At 36.3% G+C, this 21,514-nt stretch overlaps 1 protein-coding gene across 2 annotated transcripts in view; it reads right to left on the bottom strand.

The window, feature by feature from the left end:
- Positions 1 to 6,036: 6,036 nt before the first annotated feature.
- Pex12 (peroxisomal biogenesis factor 12) overlaps positions 6,037 to 21,514 on the bottom strand; it is a 42,962-nt gene continuing 27,484 nt past the window's right edge. The window contains exons 5-7 of one of the 2 annotated variants that reach the window (XM_081768199.1): positions 17,025 to 17,172; positions 7,570 to 7,655; positions 6,037 to 6,334 (exon numbers count right to left, since the gene is read on the bottom strand). In XM_081768199.1, the coding sequence (XP_081624325.1) occupies positions 6,217 to 6,334; positions 7,570 to 7,655; positions 17,025 to 17,172 (352 nt within the window). In that variant the 3' untranslated portion in view covers positions 6,037 to 6,216. The remainder of the gene's footprint in view (positions 6,335 to 7,569; positions 7,656 to 17,024; positions 17,173 to 21,514) is intronic. The other variant, XM_081768200.1, reaches the window with a different exon arrangement.

Raw genomic sequence — 21,514 nt, forward strand, 5'->3', positions numbered from 1 at the left:
TGTACTTTCTTGTTTCGTAGTTGTCTAGTTAAGGGTCGAATTAAGTTTCCTACTGCCGGGGACAGTTCTGTTTGTAATGAATGCTTAATCTGGTCTATTAACGCTTCATCGTTAAATTGTGACAAAGAGCGCGATTCATTTTCATTATTCTCGTCAGGGTTCTCAATTTTCGTTTCCTTTGGTTCGTTTCCTATATTTGCATAAATTGGCTCTTTATTCGTGAAAGCCTTGGGTTCGAGACCAATATTTTCATAAATTGGCTCTTTACTCGCTGAAATTCGTGATTCAGTATCTAAGTTAGCATACATAGTTCTAGGACCGATCTCGGCATAAACCGTTTCATCACTACTACCAGCATAAAAAGATTGAAAGGTCGGTCTTTGCATTTCTAACGGCGTTCTAGGATCTGACAGCTCGTATTTAATAGGAAAATATAGCGCTACTGGGCTATCTGGTCCTTTAGATACACCAATATCTTTATTTTCTGAACTTAACACTAAGTCACTTATTCTATTTTCCTTATCAGCTAACTTATTATTATCTAGGGGACTTTGGTTCGAGGGGACATCAGGTATTACACCTGCTGTTGTTTCTATCTCAATTGTTGCCTGAGGCCATTCCTGACCTGCAGTTATTAGTTCGGCTATCTCTAGTTCATCTTTTAAATTTACATCATTCACTAGAGTTTTCGGATCTACCCCCGGTGGGGTCTCGTCCGTATCTGAATTTACATATATCGTCCTAGGAGCTGGCATTGGTTTTTCACTTGAACCAGCACTTTGTATTTCTATATCATTTCTAGTCGGGATAGGGCTAGACGCGGCCAGCGGCGTTAGATCGCAGCCACTCGCCGGGGCATCTGGAGTATGAGGACTAGCGGTCGTTGGTTCACGATATCTGGGCTGACTCCAGGTATCCAAGTATCTCGGTAATGGATTCTTTTTCCAACGGCCAAATTCAGGAGGAGAATGCCCGTGTACTTTTATTTTATTGCACTCAATACAATAGTAATTATTCCACCGATCTAAAATATAACGGTGCTTGCCCGTGGGGGTCTTAGGACAATGAGATTGCCCTAAATCTAATAGCTTGTCTTTTAGTTTCTGCGCGAAACTCATTTTTGATAATAAATCTGTTTTTGTTTCAAGTCAGTGGCCTCTCAAACCAGGGCAGTGGGTAGTCAACCTATTTCCTCTGATATGGTAAAAATTTAATCACTGATAGCTACTTCCTTCGGAAATGCTACGTCAAAATTTCTTACGTATTTTGCGACTTATTATTATTTCAATATCTTTATTTAACTTCCTTTGAACTTGAAATACTCAACTTCCCTTTCTTTATAAATTTTGCTTTACTTTTTAGAACGGGAGACGGAAAGTGACTACACAGCTGTTTATAACAGATAATGCCTATTTGTTCACTTATGAGGAGTTTTACTTTTTACTTCTATTCTTTAACTGTTTTCTTTTTCTTTTCTTTTCTTAAAAGAACTTCAATTTTTTTTTTTTTAAATTTACAAGGGGAATTACGATCATCCAACCATTGGTTCATGTACCTGCATTTTCATTTCCAATATTGCATTTGCATAAAAGTGAGTTTTAGGCAGTTATTCCCAGGCAGCCGTCGGGCTTGCACCCCTATTACAGAGGGGCCCTGCTGGACCTAGAGAATAAGATACCTGTGACCCCCAAGCGTTGCATGGGAAAGGATTTTAGACACTTATCGCCGGACAGACTAGTCGAACTTTCATCCCGTAAAACGGGCGGTTCTACTGTCTAGAGATAAACTGCCTGTGATCCTCCCCAAATAAGTGGTAAGGGTATTAGCCACTTATCGCCGGACAAACTAGTCGAACTTTCATCCCGTAAAACGGGAGGTTCTGTTGACCAGAGATAAAACTGACTGTGACCCCACCAAAGCGAGCAGAAGCATAAGCAGACTTAAAGTTTTGCAAGTACATGAGACAAGAGCTGAATTCTTTTTTAACACTCGCGTCCCGATTTTTCCATTTCCCTTACTACACAAGAAAACGTCGTGAGGTAAACCGAGTCTTGTTCTGCTGAACCTAGCAACTTTTTCTGCTGACTTATAACAACTTAAAGCGAGAGAAGTTGAGAATAAAAAAATAAATTTTCGTCGTCACTTCACTACTTGTGAAACGCACTATTTAGAGCAGAAAAATTATACTTGTATATCAGAGTCATAGGCTGAACACCGCCCAGGCTAAGTACGCCACTGAACTATACTGCCTTTACATAGTATCGATTCACCACTTGACTAGTCAAAAGAAAACTTCGCGTATACGTTTCACTTTTATCTATTGAAAACTCTTTCGATAAAAAAAAAAAACACTCCCGATTTGCAAAAATCGCGTTTCAGGCAATTGAGATATTTGATTCCCCTATAAAATGAATGAGCACCAGAGAGTTGTTTAGAGATTTAAGAACACACAGTTGGTTACCCGGCGAACACCGAACACCATAAAATGTTATGTATGATGTCTTGGTTCTGGGATTGGCGTAGCAATTGTGTACACTTTCTTTTGTGAAATCGTAATTGAGATCACTTCTTCACTCTCCACCCAGTATTACAAGGTTGGTTCGGAGTCCAACTCTCTTTTAGCCTCGGTCTCGAAACGTCGTTGGCCCACTGGTTCGAAGATGATGAGAAAGCGTACTAAAGTGGTAGAGCTTGGTACTAGGAATCGAAACCCAGGTAACACTTGAAGACTGTGAGTTGAATCTAACTAGGTGGGATAGCTTGACCGAATCAAAGAGACCATTTCACTTTACTTTTTATTAAAAAAAAATAAAAATAAGAATACAAATCAATTTAACAAAATCGGTTACTTGGAGTTACAACTTGGAAGTTTTTCTACATTATTCGAGTGGGAGCACAACCCAATAATACTCAATGGGTGCTAGAAGGTTTTTATGCTAAACCGCGAGTTATTGAAAATAGTAAAGTGTGAACTTTGTACATCGCAACTTGCATTGGCCCGAAAGGAAAACATGTTAAGTCTCGAAGAGGGAATGTGGTCTCAGATTGATGGGACTTGAAAATAAAACTCATATTGATCACTAAACAATCTCAAAGTGCTCATCCCGTGTGGAGGGGGAACTTAGAAAAAATTGGCACATACCTGATTTTTATGAAGAGTGTCCCGAACCAAAGCGAAGTTCACTGTTAGTCGTCCGTCCGTAGAATCAACCGGTGCGGCAGACAAGCCTCGCTTATAAAGGCGCTTCGTCCCACGCATTTCTGCCTTTTCTGACGTAGCTCGAAGGCGACGTCACGAGCCTCATCGAGCATGGGAGAGACTTCTTCACGCGCATGCTCAATAGTGGTTAAGACTTCTAGTATTTCTATGATTTCTTCTCTATCACGCCGGGATTGAAATTCCTATTGTACATCTCTTTTTACAGTTTTTTTTTTATACCTGGTTCTAACTACATAATAGATTTCATATCTTTATTGCTCTCGTGGTGTTCCCTAACTATTGCCTCTAGGACCCAGCTCTGTGATCTGAGTAAAATCAAAGCTAGGGTCATACCACTATTACATGCGTGTGGTTTGGTGTCAATGAGGCATCAGGTTGATAATTCAATCTGGACCTCACCTGACTCCGTTCTCCCTATTTCTCTTTTCCCTTACTGCACACACAATTTGAAACGCGCGGGCGTCTCGCCCTATAATTTGGAGTCCGGCCTAGGACTTCGAGGCACAACTGTGTAACAATATATATATATATATATATATATATATATATATATATATATATATATATATATATATATATATATATATATATATATATATATATATATATATATATATATGTGTGTGTGTGTGTGTGTGTGTGTGTGTGTGTGTGTGTGTGTGTGTGTGTGTGTGTGTGTGTGTGTGTGTGTGTGTGTGTGTGTGTGTGTGTGTGTGTGTGTGTGTGTGTGTGTGTGTGTGTGTGTGTGTGTGTGTGTGTGTGTGTGTGTATATATATATATATATATGTATGTTTTTATCTTTGTTGTTCATGATTTTACTCTTTTACAGTGAAATTGTGAGAATTTACTACCTCAAACAACTAGGGTACAATTGATTTCTAATATAAGTAAGTAGTTATTTAATCACGGCGTTTAAAACAAGTGTGGCTTGTTGATTTAAGTGGAAACAGAGAAATACACATTTACAGGTAAAGAAAATAACTTATAGGTTCATGCCTCTACTTAAAAGAGGATCTTTCTATTCTTGTGGGCAGCAGCAAACTTATCAACAACTTTATCAAGATCTAACGATCTAAATTCATCAAGAAATCAACTTTGGGTTTCTCTCGTCTTCATACAACTTAATTGTTGTGGGGGGATTTTGTGTTCACATTTGAATATTTTCAGATCACTTCCATAATGCTGCTCCATAGGCTCGACAATGTTGTAATTTAGTAAGTTTTCACTTTTTGGATGTGGAGCGGTGATTGATCTAATGATTTTGCTACGTGATGCAAAGCGTTTTTCCATCTCAGTGATTGCCTTATCAAAAGTAGGCAGAAAAATGCCTCTTAGTACATTATCTTTAGAAAATTCGTTTTCTGCCTCCAATGAAGGAAGAGATTCATCCAAATTGAATACTGTGGTATTTTGAAGGCAAATGTCTAATTCGTTTACACGAGGAACCCCTATAGCTTATCTGTTTCCGGCTCTGGAATTTCATGGTGCTATTTCAAACAAAATATTTTTATGCTGAATTGCAAACACTGCTTCAACTATGGCAACATTGTGGTTTTCGATAGGGCATATTGTTCTCATTATATTTTACAACTTTTGTTTTGATTGCTTTAACGGTTTTCAAGATATTTACTTTAAACGTACATAATTCCATGATATAACTGTTTTGGATATTCAAATTTTGAAGCCCAGTAGTTCCTATCCTTCTGGTCGATAGCACGTTATATTTTGCTCATGTTGATTTTTCATGATGCTCTATGAGATGTGCTATGTGGCAAATGGCAATCAGATTTTAGCGACAACCTGTGGGGCCCTCCTGTGTTAGGTTCCTCTCACCACATGAAGTTCAAGCGACAAGTCAACTGGGAAAGTGTTTACAACATTCTTCCCGGATATTGATGGAGTCGTACTCATAAACTATCTACCCAAGGGTCAGACATTTAATGCAGAGTACTACTCTGCATTACTCTCAAAACTGAAAGACAAATTGAAAGTGCAACGCCATAGAAAATTGAAAAATAGAATTATGTTCTTTCAAAACAATGGCCCCGTCCATCGAGTACTGAAAACACAATTGACACTGCATGATCTAGGGTTTCTATGCCTACATCATGCGCCTTATTTGCCAGATATAGCTCCGTCAAACTATTATTTATTCTCCAAACTTAAACAACTTGAAAGGTCACCATTTTGCATCTGATAAGATGGTGATTAATGCTACTGAACAGTGGTGCGAGGAACAGTCTTTAGATTTTTTTAAACTAGTATGCAAAAATTAAGAGCAGTATGCAAGGGAGTCCATCAAACTTCAAGAGAAGTACGCAGAATAACTAAAATTTCATCATTTCACGTGCACTCCTGGGTTGAGCTACAAACTTTCCAGTATCCCCTCGTATATTACATATAAGGTGTTAATAATTATCATAAAATGTATTGCTGGTCGGTTTCGTTATTCTTTCATTGACTCTTTTACTATAATGGATTCACGGTCCCAGGATAAGTTGACTATCTGCAAGTCATTGTGTTTTGTAGAATACAAGCTATTTTATCATTTTGATATTTAAAGAATGCTTACAGTTTCAAAATTTCTTGCATTTAAACAAGGGGACGGATTAAGATAAGTTTGTTACTACTATGAAATTTTATAATTTACATATCTTACATAAATAAAATGAATAACAAGGTAATTCAACTAGTCAGTAATAAATAATATAGAATATAAGTAAAAATGTACATCATAATTTCCAAATGTACTCACAGAAAAGAAAAATATGTTCACCTTTTATTCAATTATTCTTAGAGTCCAAACACCACTATATAACAACTGATTAATTTATTCTGTATAAAAAATACATTAAAATGTAACAATAATCTGATACATATATATATATAACACCTTTAAAAAAATCCATCTCTTAAAGCAATATATACCCGAGATGGTACCAGAGCGTAGGTAAAACCAAATCTCAAATATGATTAAACTACTTAAAAATGTTAATCATCCAGCAGGAGGGTAGAGACGAACGAGATCTGTTAAGGATGCTGGATAATTGGTAACTGGACATTTGCCTTCCTTCGTAAGATGGTGAGCAATGCAGCGATAGCAGAACACATACCTGAAGAAAGAAATACAACTATGATGAATAAACATATATCGTGAAACCTCTTTAACGGGACCAAGCAAAATTTTCAACTAAAATCAGTTGTTTAAAGGGGTGGTTTTGTTCAATTATTTACCACGTATTTTTCAAACGAGGAAGTAATACTCAAATAGGAAAGGTTAATTTAATTATACGGTCCCCTGCTTTATTTTTAATTTAGAGGGATGAAACCGAGGGGAAATTAAAGAAATTGGTGATAATGAGATCGATACTTCTGATGGAATGAGGAAAGTGGAAAGGGGAAAACCTCGAGAAAATCCACATACACGATGTCTGTTCACCACAAAACTTACTTCACCGGAACTGGGATCGAACCAGCGTTATTACGCACCAGAGGTGAGCGCTTTCTGTTGCGTATTCACTTGCCCAATGCCTTAAAGCTATGGTTAACGGAATCCCGTTGTTTATAAGGTTGTGATCTCAACTATTACTCTGGTATTAAGTAAATTGTTTTCTTTATTTCCCTCTTAGATTCTGTTATTCCCTACATACAGTAATATATACAAGGATATTTACAAAAGATTCCGGTCTGACATTGAAATGTCGCCCCATTGGTAGTAAATCATTTATAGCATAAAGTGCCATCTATGGAGGAAAAATGTACCAATTTCGACTGTCTAGCTGCGTTGGTTCGTTGGACGTAGCCACTTGAATTAGAAGCTATGGGCTGAGTTCGCATACTGCACAACACTGCCCCAGTCCACTTGGCTATTGTTGCCAGGGTTGCACTGAAAGAGACCATGTCTTCAAGGAAATTTAGCACCCACTCTATAGCCCAGATTTAGCACTACAGCCTTGCACATCAGCCGTGTGGACTAGACCATTGTCATGCAGTGCGCGACCTCAACGCACGGCCAACTGATTCAAATAACCGCCTCCAACGAACTGACGTAGCTAGCAAATGAAAATGACATCATAATTTCTCCCATAGATGGCACTATATGCCATGGGCGGCTTATTACAAGTGGCATGATATTTCAATGTCAGGCAGGAAATTTTTGAAAAAGCGGTAAAGGCTCTCAAGATCCATGTAAGCATCTCTGGTATAGAAACAAGTTCTTTTCTTCAATGGAACTAGCATCATATATAAGGATAAACTTCAAGACACACAATAAAATAACTGGAAAATATCTATGGAATATATTTATACATATAAGAAACACATAGTTACAGAAACGAAAAACACCTACCCTGATACTGGCAATACTGTCTCGTTTCGCCTTTCATTTAAGCAAATCGGACAAATGTTATCTAGTTTGGCATCTTTGGAAATTACCTACCAAAAGAAAAGAAAAAGTAAAAATATTTTTGACGTCATCATTTACTTGAAACATCCTTAATTTTGTTATTTAATAATTCGTACTATAAAATCTATATTTCTTAAGCACTAACTACATAAATCTATATTATCAACAATAATACTAACAATATCTTCCAGTGCGGATATTTGTTTTTTATTTATAATGCATACTTTCAATATCAGATAATTGCGGAAAAGAATAATAAAAAGATATTTATTGAACAACTGCTGCTCTGTCTCACGACGCTATCATAGTTGTTTTGTATTTTCCTGCAATCAACTCGGGCGCTGATTGGCTATTGAAAGCTCTTGAATTGGCTTGTTTAGAACAGGACCGAAACGAAATCTCTTGAATGAAATTATTGAATTCAAGACAAAAATGACGTCAGTGCTGACGTCTTTTCCATCAAATACTCTTGAATGATCTTGAACAAGAGTCTTGTTCAAGCTTTCTTGGATCGTCTACAAGCAATATTAAACATTAAAATATATGTAAGTTGCCAATCGTTGATTACGCAAAACAACTCTTACAACAGTACAGGAGGAGGAGGATGAGATGATGATAATAATAATAATAATAATAATAATAATAATAATAATAATAATAATAATAATAATAATAATAATAATAATAATAATAATAAGCGAGTATCCACGAGTGGCATCAATCGGCATTGTACAGAGGTTGTTTCCAGTCTATGGTGACAATTTCAAACTGCACTTATCTGCGTTGTGAGAAACCATGTCACAACCATCGAGAGTGCTCTATTTGATGGCCCTGCATCGGGCAATTGCCTGACAGCAAAGTGCTGTGAGTCAAGGCTCATTTCAGGAGCCCGAAGATGCAAAAGTCCAGCGGTGACGTATCAGGGGACTTCGCTGGAATGTATATGACTCGAATTGCACGAATACCAGTTTCTGCTGAAATCTGTTGGAGGAACAGGCGGGTTGAGCGAGACCTGTGACTTGACGCCTTGTCTTGATGCACCCACACACGATTCTTGTCCCTCCCACAGAGATGGGCAATTTCATGACGATAAATGGGTGTCAGGACGTTAGCCTGATAATATTCCGAATTCACCTTTGTATTTTTGGCTACACATGTCTCGTCCAGTGTTACAACAAACTTCCACTTTTCACCGGCTAGGTACTGCTCATACAGTTTTCGACGGTTGGTGCGACGTTCCTGGATGTGTTTTGGCAAGAGCTTATGAACACGCCCCTTCCGTCGTTTTACCAACCTCAAATCGCGGTGAGGGGGCGCGGTGGCTCAGTGGTAGAGCGTTTACCTCGGTGCTTGGGGTCCCTGGTTTGATCCCAGCTCGCTACGTATGGGCTTTGTGGTGGACAAACACCGTGCTCGTGGTTTTATCGGGGTTCTCCCGTTTCCTTCCACTTTCTTCATTCCACCATTTCACTCATTTCGCATTATCACCGTCTCCTTTAGCCTAACCGGCATAACTGTGGGACGTTAAACTTAAAGATTTCATTTCATTTTCATTTTCAAATCGCGGTGAATGATGATGTGCACTGTCTTCAGTGATGTCTATAGCCGGTTCGCGATACTCCTCTGTGTGGGTGATTCTCCCTGGTAACCAGAGCTCCGACTTCTCGAATGTCTGTGCAGCTAGTGGCAGGCCGGGGGTTGGCCTGGTTCTGACCTAAAGAAATCATCCCATGCCTCGCCTTACCTGTCCCTTTCAACACCCGTGATGTGCCGTTTTTGGACACAGTGAATCCACGCTCTTTGCACACTTTGATATTGGCACTATAACTGTAGTTCACGTCGGGAAGGGCAGTTATGTAGCCCTCGCGATAAGCAGTTATTTTCTGCGGCATTTATCTCGATATGCATTTACCACATCTATCACGCACAGTCAATGGCCCAAGGTACCCACACGATTGAAGGCATCTTTCTCTTCCCACTTGATGGTGCTGCAAAAGGTGTGTAATTTTGTCACCATAGATAGGAAACAACCTCTGTATACCTACACCGTATATCTGTATATCTACCTTCCACAATACCTTTCGTAAAATGTATCTGATTTTGTTGAAGTTTTCGGCAGATTTAGAAAATAGGCTTGTTGTTTAGGGCATAAAACCTAAAGTGAAGTAGGAAGATAAAAAAACTTCCACGTTGCAAGTTTGCACGTATATATGTTGTAATAAAAAAATATTTTCCATAATGGCTTTGTTAACGTTCATTAACTTTTGATGCCATTTTTTAAAATACTTTTCGATGATTTCCATCGGTTGGGGTTGAAGTGGGTCAAGGATAATTCACCCATCTGAAGAAGTTTTCTTATGTGCATATTATAAGAAAATGATTTTCACGATTAACTTTAATAAAAATTATTTAACTCTAATGCACTAGAGCATCTATTGTCTTTTAGGCTTACCAATCATTCTCTTTGCTTGGGATTAAAATCAATCAAGAACAAAGGGTGAATTAACCCTACTTAAAAAAAAAAAAAAAAAAAAAAAAAAAAACTATAATTTCGTAAAAACTCTCCAATTTTTGTCAAGTATAGCGTTTTCACATTTTTTTTTTTTTTTCATGAGAATCACAAACTTATTTTTATTATTTAGGCTCTAACTTTGTCATACGTAAGGAATTGGATTCATCTTTTAAAAAAATATTTAAATATATATTTCCTAGATCTTATCATTTTCCTGAAACATGGTCTGTGATTTCTCTGACATTCCCATTAACAATGGCCTATCTCTTGGGATTGACATCAGTTAGGAGTAACAGGTAACTTTACCCCATATTTAAAACCATGCTCCGGGTAACTCCTCCTTAAAAACACCAATTTTCATTAAGTATTGCGTGCATCTTCTTCAAGACTTAAGAATTACATCTATGGGCTTGAGGCTGACTCCGCTAAGAAGGAACAAAATTTACCTCAACTTTAAAAACTACGTTACTCGATACACATCGTTAAAAAAATGTAATAAACTGTGTGTTTTGTTCGAGACACAGAAAAAAGTTTATTTCCACATACGGGAAATATAACTTTATAAACTGGATATATGGGTGTCCGAGGTGAAAAAGCAAAACAGTCCATTTGCTCTTCCCTATGTCTTTGAAAGCACTTACAGACTTTTCGAAATTCCTGTTTCAGATTGGAAAAAAAGTTTCGAAATTCATATTACAACGTTGGGAGGTGATTCTGCTCACGAAAACAAAGCACAAAGTTTCTGGAGAACAGTTTAACTCTGTTTTCCAGTTACGAGCCTCAAAATGTGTAACAAAATAACTTTTTGGCTACATAACCTTATAGAGAGAACGGTTTAGAGTACTATAGATACTTACTTCAAGTAATCATGTATTTATACGACGTCAAAAACATTGCGCAAGGAATGTTGATATACAGCATTTTGGCTCTTGAGATTATTCGACATTCCCTACTTTCTGCCACAAGTTTTTTCTCTCTCTTCACGATTCTAAATAACTTTCGGAACAATTTTCTAGGGCGCATCCTCTAAACTATTCATTTCTGTTTGTGCTACTTGATCTTAAAGTTTATTTTTCCTACACATTAGATGGTTCATACTTCAGAAATTGGTGTAATCTCAACTCCCTCCACAAATACATTTTTTGTTTTTTTAATGAGTGGAATCCTCTCTCATAAACATTGCAACAGGAATTTCGAAACATCCTACAGTTCTGTGTGTAGCACTAGTATATAACGTGAGCGTAATTATTATTATTATTATTATTATTATTATTAAATATTATTATTATTATTATTATTATTATTATTATTATTATTATTATTATTATTATTATTATTATTATTAAAGTATACCGCCTTTTGGCAGGTCCTGGGATTAATGAAATGTTTTTATATATTTTTATTATTACTTTTTTTTTATTTTATAAATATAGGTTTGGGCCTGGAAGTGTTCCTTCTACGTTTCCCGATCTTCAGCTTTCTCTTTTAACTCCTAATATTTTTTTTTCTATTTTTCAAATAATCCATTAGTTGTATTCTTCTTCTTCCCGTTTCTTGTTTTACTTTCATCTTTCCTTCTATGGTGGTATGAAGAAGATAATTTCTTCGCAAGATAGGACCAATCGAATTGGCCTTTCTACGAAAGATGCTGGCCAAAAACGTCCTCTTCTCTCCTATCCGTGTTAAAACATATTCGTTTGTTGCTCTCTCCATCCATTTTCTATTCTCCATCTTCTTCCAACAACACATTTCGAAGCTCTCTAAATATTTCTTCTTCAAGTTCCGTAATGTCCAAGTCTCTGAACCATACAGTCCAATGCTCCATACATAGAACCTGATCAACTTATTCTTTAGTCTAATATTAAGCGTTAGTTAAGAATGGGCTTTTCTTGTTGAATGCTTTTTTTAGTTATGGCAATTCTTCACCTGATCTATTTGGTGCAGTAAGCGTCTCTCGTCAAAATACTTCCCAGAAAACTTGAAATTATCGACCTGTAACCAGATTTAGAAAATAAAAATGAATGCTAAGGGGAAACTGGCATACTTCTTATATTCTGTCTAGATTGTCTAGATAGTCATTGTATTAAGTCGTTATTCGTGCCAGTGAATCTGGAACCGAAAATACTGAATGCACGCCTAACCTTTGACTATCGACCCAAGCAATATTATTGGACAGTGAAACACGGCACTTGTTCACGTTTCAAAAATATGAGTTGAAACTATTTATGAATAATGCATAAAGAGTGCATGACTGTACCGACACTTGAACCCGGGGTCTTCAGTGTATCGTCCCGATGAGTTAACTACTATACTACTCAATCCGCTCCCAGAACAGCCATACACTCTCTCACTCCTGTAATCGGTGTTCTTTCAGATACGATGGTTTGTACCACAACTTCCTGTTGTGCTTGGAAAATCCGGTGTCCATATTCAGAACATTTCTATTGGTTGTCTCATCACTATATTAACAAAAGGAAACAATCGATTTTTAATAGAGAAGTTAGTGTATAGGTATGAATTCAATGATATACAAAGAATAAAAAGTGCACGGCTGGACTGGACTTTATTAGTATTTTCAAACCTTCCAAATGACGTAAGAAATTGAACTACGAGCAAGAAATAAGACTTCTGGTCCCCCTGATATGCTGCCCTTTTGTTTTTAGCAGTCCATTAAATTTTTCAACTTCACACTACACTCCTTCATTGGGTGTTTTTGAAGATGGGTTACAATTTAATTCATCTGAAGGAAGTCTTCCATAATTTCGTTCGTATTTTAGGTTGGGGTTATACAGTAAAATACTGCAAAAACCAACCCATCCTCAGAGCCACAAAGTCGAAACGCTTAATATGAAGTTCCACCAATGGATTGCAACAAACGACAAGAATGTCTCTACATTAAAATGTAAGTTTTTTATATGTTTGTGGTCAAGAGAAGTTTATATTTGTGATCAATCCTTTCGAAAGTGAGTTCTCGGGAACCATAAGCTATAGAAAAATGCCGTTTTCATTGATCGATTGCAAAATTTGTGTAGATTATGCAGTTCTAATTGAATATTTAAAAAACAGCTGTTATTTTTTATTACACTTCTTAGGGGTGCACTGGAAGTGTTGAAATTTAGAAAAGTAAAGCATCATATCCTACGAGTCATACATTCCATCATCACATATTTGTATACAGGGGTTGTATATATCTCAAGCGTTTGTTTCATGGCAAAATGATAATGAAAAACGAAGGATAATCATTTCTCCAGTCTAAGGTGAATCTTTATTGTTTGGAGTGTTTTTCCCGATGAACATCATATATCACTGACATTATAATTAATTGTGTGTGTAATGTATTTGCTTATTATATACTGCATGCAAGAAGAGAGAAAACACTGATCATACATTCATTAGAAACTCCAACCGGAAGTAGGCTCAAATCTTGCACATGGTGCGAGATATTGAAAAAAATCTCCACTTTATGGTATCCCTTGCCGATTTGTTTATCAAGACGTCTTTCACTTGTGTCTATAAAGAGACATGTACAGATGTTGTGAGGAATGACAAGGAGACTCATGCTCATGCGTGAATGATGCGCTGTGTAGAGAGCGCAGGTTTAGCTAGTTAATTACTTAAATTTTTATCTTAACCTTTCGGCTGTTTATTTCACTCGGCTGAAGCTTTCAACATTCACGAGTGTGTTCTTCAATCGGGTGTGAGGGGATTGTTTAGGATAGATAACTGAATACATCTCATATTCTGAGAATACATTTTTAAAAAGTACTCCCTTTTTCGTGTTCATAATTCCTGCTTTCCTGCGAAGTAAGTCATCAATTTTATTCTTAGTAACCAATCAGTTTAGGGTTAAAACTAAAGTTAATTGCTTTTTACTTTTTAAATATTATTTTGAAGGTTTTTGTGTTGATTTAAACTTCTGTGGGAGGGTCACTGTGGCTCAGTGGAAGAAAGTTCACCTCTGATGTGTGAGGTCCGTAGTTCAACCCCAGCTCATGCAAAATGAACTTTGTGGTGGACAATCAATACGTGTGTGGGTTTTCCCGGAGTTCTCCCGTTAACACCCACTTCCTTCAGTCCACCATTACTACTTATCTCATCACCACCACTTCCCTTAGTCTCGATGCATAATCGTAGGACGTTAAACTGAAAAAAAAATTCAACTTCCGAGTACATCTGATTACGATGTGATGCTATCATAATTTTTTACAAGTTATTTCGCTCTCAATTTAGTATTAGTTTCTTATAAGAATACGCTATGCCCCAAAGTAAGTTCTTTTCAATTTGTATAATAAAATGGAAATTGAAATTACTTTTGATCTAATATTTCGGTATCCAAATTCATTGATACCATTGTCTGGGACTAAATCAGATAAACAGTCTTGAGCTGATGCATTGATCATATGCCTGGTTTCTTATTGAACCTATGTTTTATTCTGTCTGTATCTACTATAAAATACACTAGTAAGTCCTTTCAATCTTGTTAAAATCTATGTCTGTAAAATTCATGGGATAATATGATGGGTGACAACAAATAAGAAATTTAGTATGTAGTCTGTGCCATTATTTCCAATTTTCAATGCCATTCATAATTCTATTTCAGAGTTGCAAATTCCTATGTCTGCCTAGCTTCTTTCTTGAATACATGGAAAAATCTGTTACGGGAAATTTCAAACCCAATTGTTTAAACACGAGGCATGTCTACAAAATAAATGTACTACGGCACTCATGGGCAGAGCAAATTTACTATTGCTATATTGACCATACTGCCATGTAGATTAGCTCCTACCCTTTCCAGCGATCCCAATGAAGCGTCAGTACGACCAAAACTGTGGCCACAGTAACATCTCCCGTGAAAGATGTCGATAAAATCTGCCACCAAGTGCGAGATTCGCAGCGTTATCCGTTATCTCGTTGTGAGCGGAAAATCTTCGTATAAAGTTTTTAACGAGATCAAAACAATTGAGAAGGGCAATTCAGAACAAAAGGAGGGAACTGCTGAGGAAGGGAGTCTGTTTTCTGCACGACAACGCCAGACCACATACGGTCAATGCAACAAAGCAACTTTTGGAGTTATTCGTATGGGATATTTTGAACCACCCCGCGCATTTCCTTGACCTGGCACCTTTAGAATATCATCTGCTCACCTTCCTGAAGATGCACATGGGTGGGAAAAAGTTTTCAACTGACACGGAAGTGAAGGTGGATGTAAAGAATTGAGCAAAAGAGGTGGCGGCAGACTTTGACCAAGGCATAAAAAAATTGACCCCTACATCTCACTAAGTGCATCGAGTGGGATGGCAACTACAAGGAAAAATAGTTCACATATGTACTGATGTAACCATGTAAAAGTTTTGTTTTAAATATTTTTTTTTGAAAGCTACAAAAATCTAGTACACTTATTTTCTGGACGTGTCAAACTTGTACAGTTACGAACATAAATAAATGGAGGTTTGAGCCATAAGAAATAAAGGCTCCAACCTGCATTTATTTATGTTCGTCACTGTACGTGTACTTTTAAATGACATATTGGTTATACAATAAATGATTTGCCAATCCTTAAATTGCTGCTTTTATTCGTTTGGTTTCCCAGTATGTTCCTTGAGTCTAGATTGGTATATATCCTTGTCATTCCTATAAAATTTATTGTTCAGTGGCAAATTACCTCGTACACCGAGAACTTAAATCCTTCTTAGTAAGCTTACAGTATTTGCGTGAATATAGGCTGCACCTAAATTTTGATACGAGATTATAGAAAAAAGTAAATCTAGAATATAGGCCGCGGTACTAAATTTACGAGAAAGTTTAATTAGACAGACAATCAGAGTTGAATTAGTTTTAAAATGTATCTATCTCCTTCTTTAACTCTCGCATAACTAAGGTTGACCCATGAAGGTGACCTTCTTTGTGAATGTGACTGGGAGCAGCATTCTGGATCGTATAGCGTGGCGAGAAATCAGACGCTGGTGATGTTGACATGGTGGGAAGTGATTGTGCGTGATTTGGGTAGGTACAAACAAGCTGACACTTTTGCGAAACCAAGTTGCTTTTCTTTTTTTCAAGAACGCCTACTGGATATAAATATTCTGCATATATTATATGGATGATGTAGAACCAGAGTGAACCAAACGCCATAAAGCAGAAAACGGAGAAACATAGAGGTAAAGTTTCTACTCTACTGGTACGCCTGGTGAATTTGAAAGAAAAAAAGTAACTCTGTATTTGAATTAAGAAAAGACATTTTTTAAATTTTTCCACGTTTCATACAGCATCACACATTTCCTCATATTAGCATAAATATCCAAAAAAGGCCAAGTGGAGATGGTTTAGTCTGGCAGCAATTAAAAACACTACAGCTGGAATTTAGTACAAATACATCGGAAATAGTTGTGCCTGGCAGAAACTACGAAGCTGTTAATGCGACATCCAATACTGTAATAATAATTTTCTATGTAAAATCGGACAAGTGGAGATGGATGAAGTTGGTGCATCCTTCTCTGAGCTGATCTTATTTGAAAAGTATAGAAGTGTATTGGTGTTTCATTCACATAATAGAAATTGAAACAACCATATTTTTAAGACTATCATCTAGATATGAAGAGGTACTAGAACTTCCCTGGCCTATTTAAATAGTGTTTCCCTTTTTGGTTAATGATATGATAAAACGCCATTAACAACTCCTGAAGATTTTTTTTTTTTCGCACGACAATACTTCCGCACATAAAGACTATGTTGTGATGGACAATTTGCATTACGTGGACATTGGATTGGTATCAGACTCTCCTACTTGCCTGACCTAGCCATCTCTGATTATTTTTGGTTTCAAAATGCACATATGATCTACCAACGAAGAGCGACAAGTGATCTACACTTAGTACTGTAAACGTACCTGTGGTGCTGGAGGAACTGGAAGACTAGTAAAGCTTTCTTGTGTTGCATTCACATTCCACCATTCCAGAAATTGCATGAAGAAGGCTCCTACTTCCAGAAACTGTAGGAAGAAATTTCCCAGCGAATGTACAAAGAGCATTGGAATGCTACAAAAGAATTAAAACAAAATTATACTAATTTTACTGCAGGAAAACCAATTAATTATATCTGTACAAGGTATAAGAGCAAATAATTATTTTTAATTGTTTCAAACGCTTTAATATTTTCATATTCAAAATAGTCATACTCCAAGCTTATATTTTGACAAAGAAATATTTAAATACTTATATAAAGCGACATGTTCCTCTGCTTTTCATATCTTTTTAAGTATTTTTAACGAATTTTAAGGAGACAGAAGAAAACTGCATTATTTTTCAACTGATTGAATAGTTATGTCTTAATTCCTTCCCTGATAAATTTTTAATCAACATTTTCAAATGCATACGAAGATTTTAGATAACTGAATTGAACGAAGATTTTAGATAATTGAATTGAATTGAATTGAAAATGCCTTTATTCATGAGGCGAGGTTCAGCAGTAGGATGCTCTACCACCTAACCAAACAAAAGTACAATTAGAAATGTCACATGGGAATATATATAAAGATATTATACACGTACATATATAACGACAATAAACATATAGCGTTTAGTTAACTACAAACTAATATTTTACACACACACACCCACACACACACACACATATATATATATATATATATATATATATATATGAAGAAAACCAATATGAAGAAAGAATATAATAGTTGTTCAGATACAGAAGGCCTAATACTTGTCCTCTATACTACAATATGGATACAAAATTGGTTCACTTGCTGCAGTCTAAGGCGTAGGTACTCAAGCTAAGTTTCTGTTGATGTAAAAGATGATCCTTTACCCTACGTTTGAAGGTCAAGAATCCTTTGCACCAGGGTTTGCTGGTTTAAACCAAGGTTTAAACCAGCTGTTTTTTTTTCAAAAAAACCAACTGGTTTAAACCAAAAAACAAAAAATGTTCGTAAAAGTGTAAATGTTTGTAAAATCTTGATGAACACACATTTGTGGGTTATCACGTTTCACTCCCGTATATTATTCGTATTATATTCAGATCTAAATTCCCCATTCATTACTCAAAAAGATTATACTACAAAAGAAACTTTTTTTTTTATAAGTTTATAAATGTTTATTTTGTGATTTTTTGTAGTTATTATTGTTATGTAATTGCAATCGAAGAAAAATTCTAAATATTGTTTCGTTTCAATGTTTACTATTGATAAAATACATCGAAAATGCCGTACTTTTTTTTGTGTGTGTGTGGGGGGGGGGGGGTCATACAGACCCCACGAGAGGCATTTAGTGAAATATGTATTTTTGGTATTTATTTATGTATAAATGAGTCTGAGCCAAAGTGGACTCAAATAATTCGTATCTTTATTCACTTTTCTTATTGATATGCAGATTAAGTCGGTGTATTTCTTTAATTTGGACCAATAAAAGTCGTTGTTAACTAACTTGAACTAAATTAGTTCTTCTGTACTCCGTAGTACTTTGAAATTGTTCATATGTAATTCTGTGTAATGGTTTCACTTGTGCAACTGTTTATCTTTTTCTCCTTCTGAAATTAGTCTTGACAGTTATATTAAGAAGCATGCAAAGATCAGTACAACGTTTTTTTTATCAGGATTCCTTCGTGAGTGAGTCGGCAGACGTATCGCATTTGTAGCCAATTAGTCCTGGTTCTGAGTTCAAATGGAGGACAATTTCTCTCGGATGTAACTCGAGAAGCGGTTTTTATTCCGCTTTGAGCTTATGTGACCCCTTCCAGCATAACTCGGTTGTCGCATAATAACATCAAGGCGAAACAAACTTATTTCTGTCCATATATGATATGAATATATAGAGCAAATTATTTAAACCATAAAAACCTGGTTTAAACCAAAAAAACCTGGTTTAAACCAAAAAAAAACCGGTTTATTTGGTTTTTTAAATAAAAACCATGGTTTTTGCCAACCCTGCTTTGCACTCGATTATATCGGAAGGTAATGAATTCCAGGCTAATTCCAAGGTAATTAATTTGCAATAAAAATCCTCTCCTTCAGCATACAAAATAGTGTTCTCGAAAATTTAAAAATAAATACACTGCATTTTAGCCTCTAAAATATAAAGAAAGATATTTAATTTACGACACGAAAATATTGTAATTTAATTGCTTAATTAGTTTACAAATGTCTGATCAAATTAAGGAGATCGTATTCACGTTTGTAGAAATGTGTACCTCCGTTGTCGTTAAAAAACGATGAGCTTGAAATTTTTATTAATTTAAATCCCTTGACCTCGAACGATTGTTCTTTTAAACAATCTACTGTTGCAGGGCACAAAATTTCCGGTCGGCAGGTCGCCATTGGCGACTAGAAATTTAGAGCTGGCGACCAGTATTCAGTAGGAATGATTTCTCCATAAACTCACAGGGCTGCGCAGTTTCTGTTTCGCACGAAAATAGTTGTGAGTGAGAAAATAATTGTCACTGATAGGAATTGTCCAATTCAAAATTGATTATCCTAAATCTAATTGTTTAGCTTTGAAATGTTATGCCCTGATGTAATCTTTTGCTTTGTCAAACAAAAGGCCGTGCTGGAGAGGGTGGGGGCACACCTCTCATAATTTGTACGTGAGAGATACCGGCGACCATCAGTTTTGGATTGGCAAGTGCGTTTGATTTTGAAATTTTGCGCCCTGTACTATTGTGAACACTTTTATACTGTAATAATTCTACAGGTGCCTTTCAATGATCAATACAATCCTACAAAACTAGATCTTAATAATTACAAAAGAAGTTCTGGTACCAAATATTATTCGAAACAAGGATTATTCAAGAGCAAGGAATTTATATTAACAAAAGCTTAAACTTGGGCATTTCCCAACTGGTTACACACAAAATACACAAGACATCCCGAGAACTGAAATGACTTTCACGTAAATTCCCCAGAGCTACTGACGAAGGTGTCACCGATTGATGAAACAGTTTAATACAATTAAGGTACACTTGGACGCATTAAGTACCTTTTTTTTAAAAAAAAACATTATATTATATATCATATCTTCCACAAATCATATCTTTAAATAACTAATTTTACAACGTAGATTGGAATATTATGTTCAGAGCATTGAAGAATCTGAACGTGGATTAAAGAGACAGAAGAATAATATACCAACTTTACAGGAACCAGACTGCTGTTATAGGAAGAGATCAGAAGGAAGCAAGAATAAGTAAAGGAGTAAGGCAAGGATGTGCACTTTCATCTCTGCTGTTCAACGTGTAAATAGAAGAGGCTATGAAAAAAATTCTTGGATAAAAACGAGAAAGGCGTAAAAGTAAATGGTCAGGTTTTCAGCACAATAAGGTTTGCTGATGACATAGCATTGATAGCGGAGAACGATGAGTACTTGCAGGAAGCACTTTCAAACTTGAACTACCAATTGAAAAAAAAAAAAAAATGCAAAATGAAGATAAATAAGAAGAAAACCAAAGTGATAAAGTGCAAAAGAGCAGGACAGGGCAAAGTATAGCTAGAGGGAGACAAATCGAAGATGTTAAGACGTTCCTCTATTTAGGAAGTCTAATATCCTCGGAGAAAAGAAGTGAAAAAGACGTAAGTTTCATAATAGCGCAGGTCAAACAAGCAATCAATAGGAAATGAGGACTACTAACATCAAGAAATGTGTCGCTGGACGTTCGTAAACGATTTATTAAGACTCAGGTATGGAGCGTGGCGCTGTACGGATCAGAGACATGGATATTGCGAAAAGCTGAAACATCCAAGCTATAAGCATCTGAAATGTGGTGTTGGCGCAGAATGCTGTGCATATCATGGATTGAAAGGGAAAGGAATGTAGATGTACTAAAGGAAGCTAATGAAGGACGACAGATCATGAAGATAATAGGAAAAAGAAGAAACAGCATGCTTGGCCATCTTATTCGACAATCCGATTGGATCACCGTGTTGATAGAGGGAAAGGCAGAAGGAAAACCAGAAAGAGGAAGACCAAGGATAGAATATCTAGATGCAGTTACGGAGACGAGATCTTATCAAAGTATAAAACAGCTCTCCTAAGGGAGAGTAAAGTTTTAATATTACCATGTTACTCACCAAACTATGGTTGAGGTGACAAAGAAGGAGTCAGCTCAGCACCGAAACCGTATGGAATCTAGGACTACCGTTTAAATATGCGATTCTAACTACTAAGCTCCCCATTCCCTGGGAATCGAATCCGTGTTTCCTGAACCACGAAAGAGAACTGTAACTTCTTAGTCACAAGGAAACTCACTTTGAGGAAGTAACTTACCAATGACGATACAGAAGCTCCGGTAAGTAACACTTAAAAAAAAACTTAAATCCTATTTCACAATCGAAATTACTTTTAAAATTTTAAACAGTTAAAATTTAATATT

The sequence above is a fragment of the Thermobia domestica genome, chromosome 8 (genome assembly GCF_964235325.1).
Source record: "Thermobia domestica chromosome 8, izTheDome1.hap1.1, whole genome shotgun sequence".
Taxonomy (NCBI): Eukaryota; Metazoa; Arthropoda; class Insecta; order Zygentoma; family Lepismatidae; genus Thermobia; species Thermobia domestica.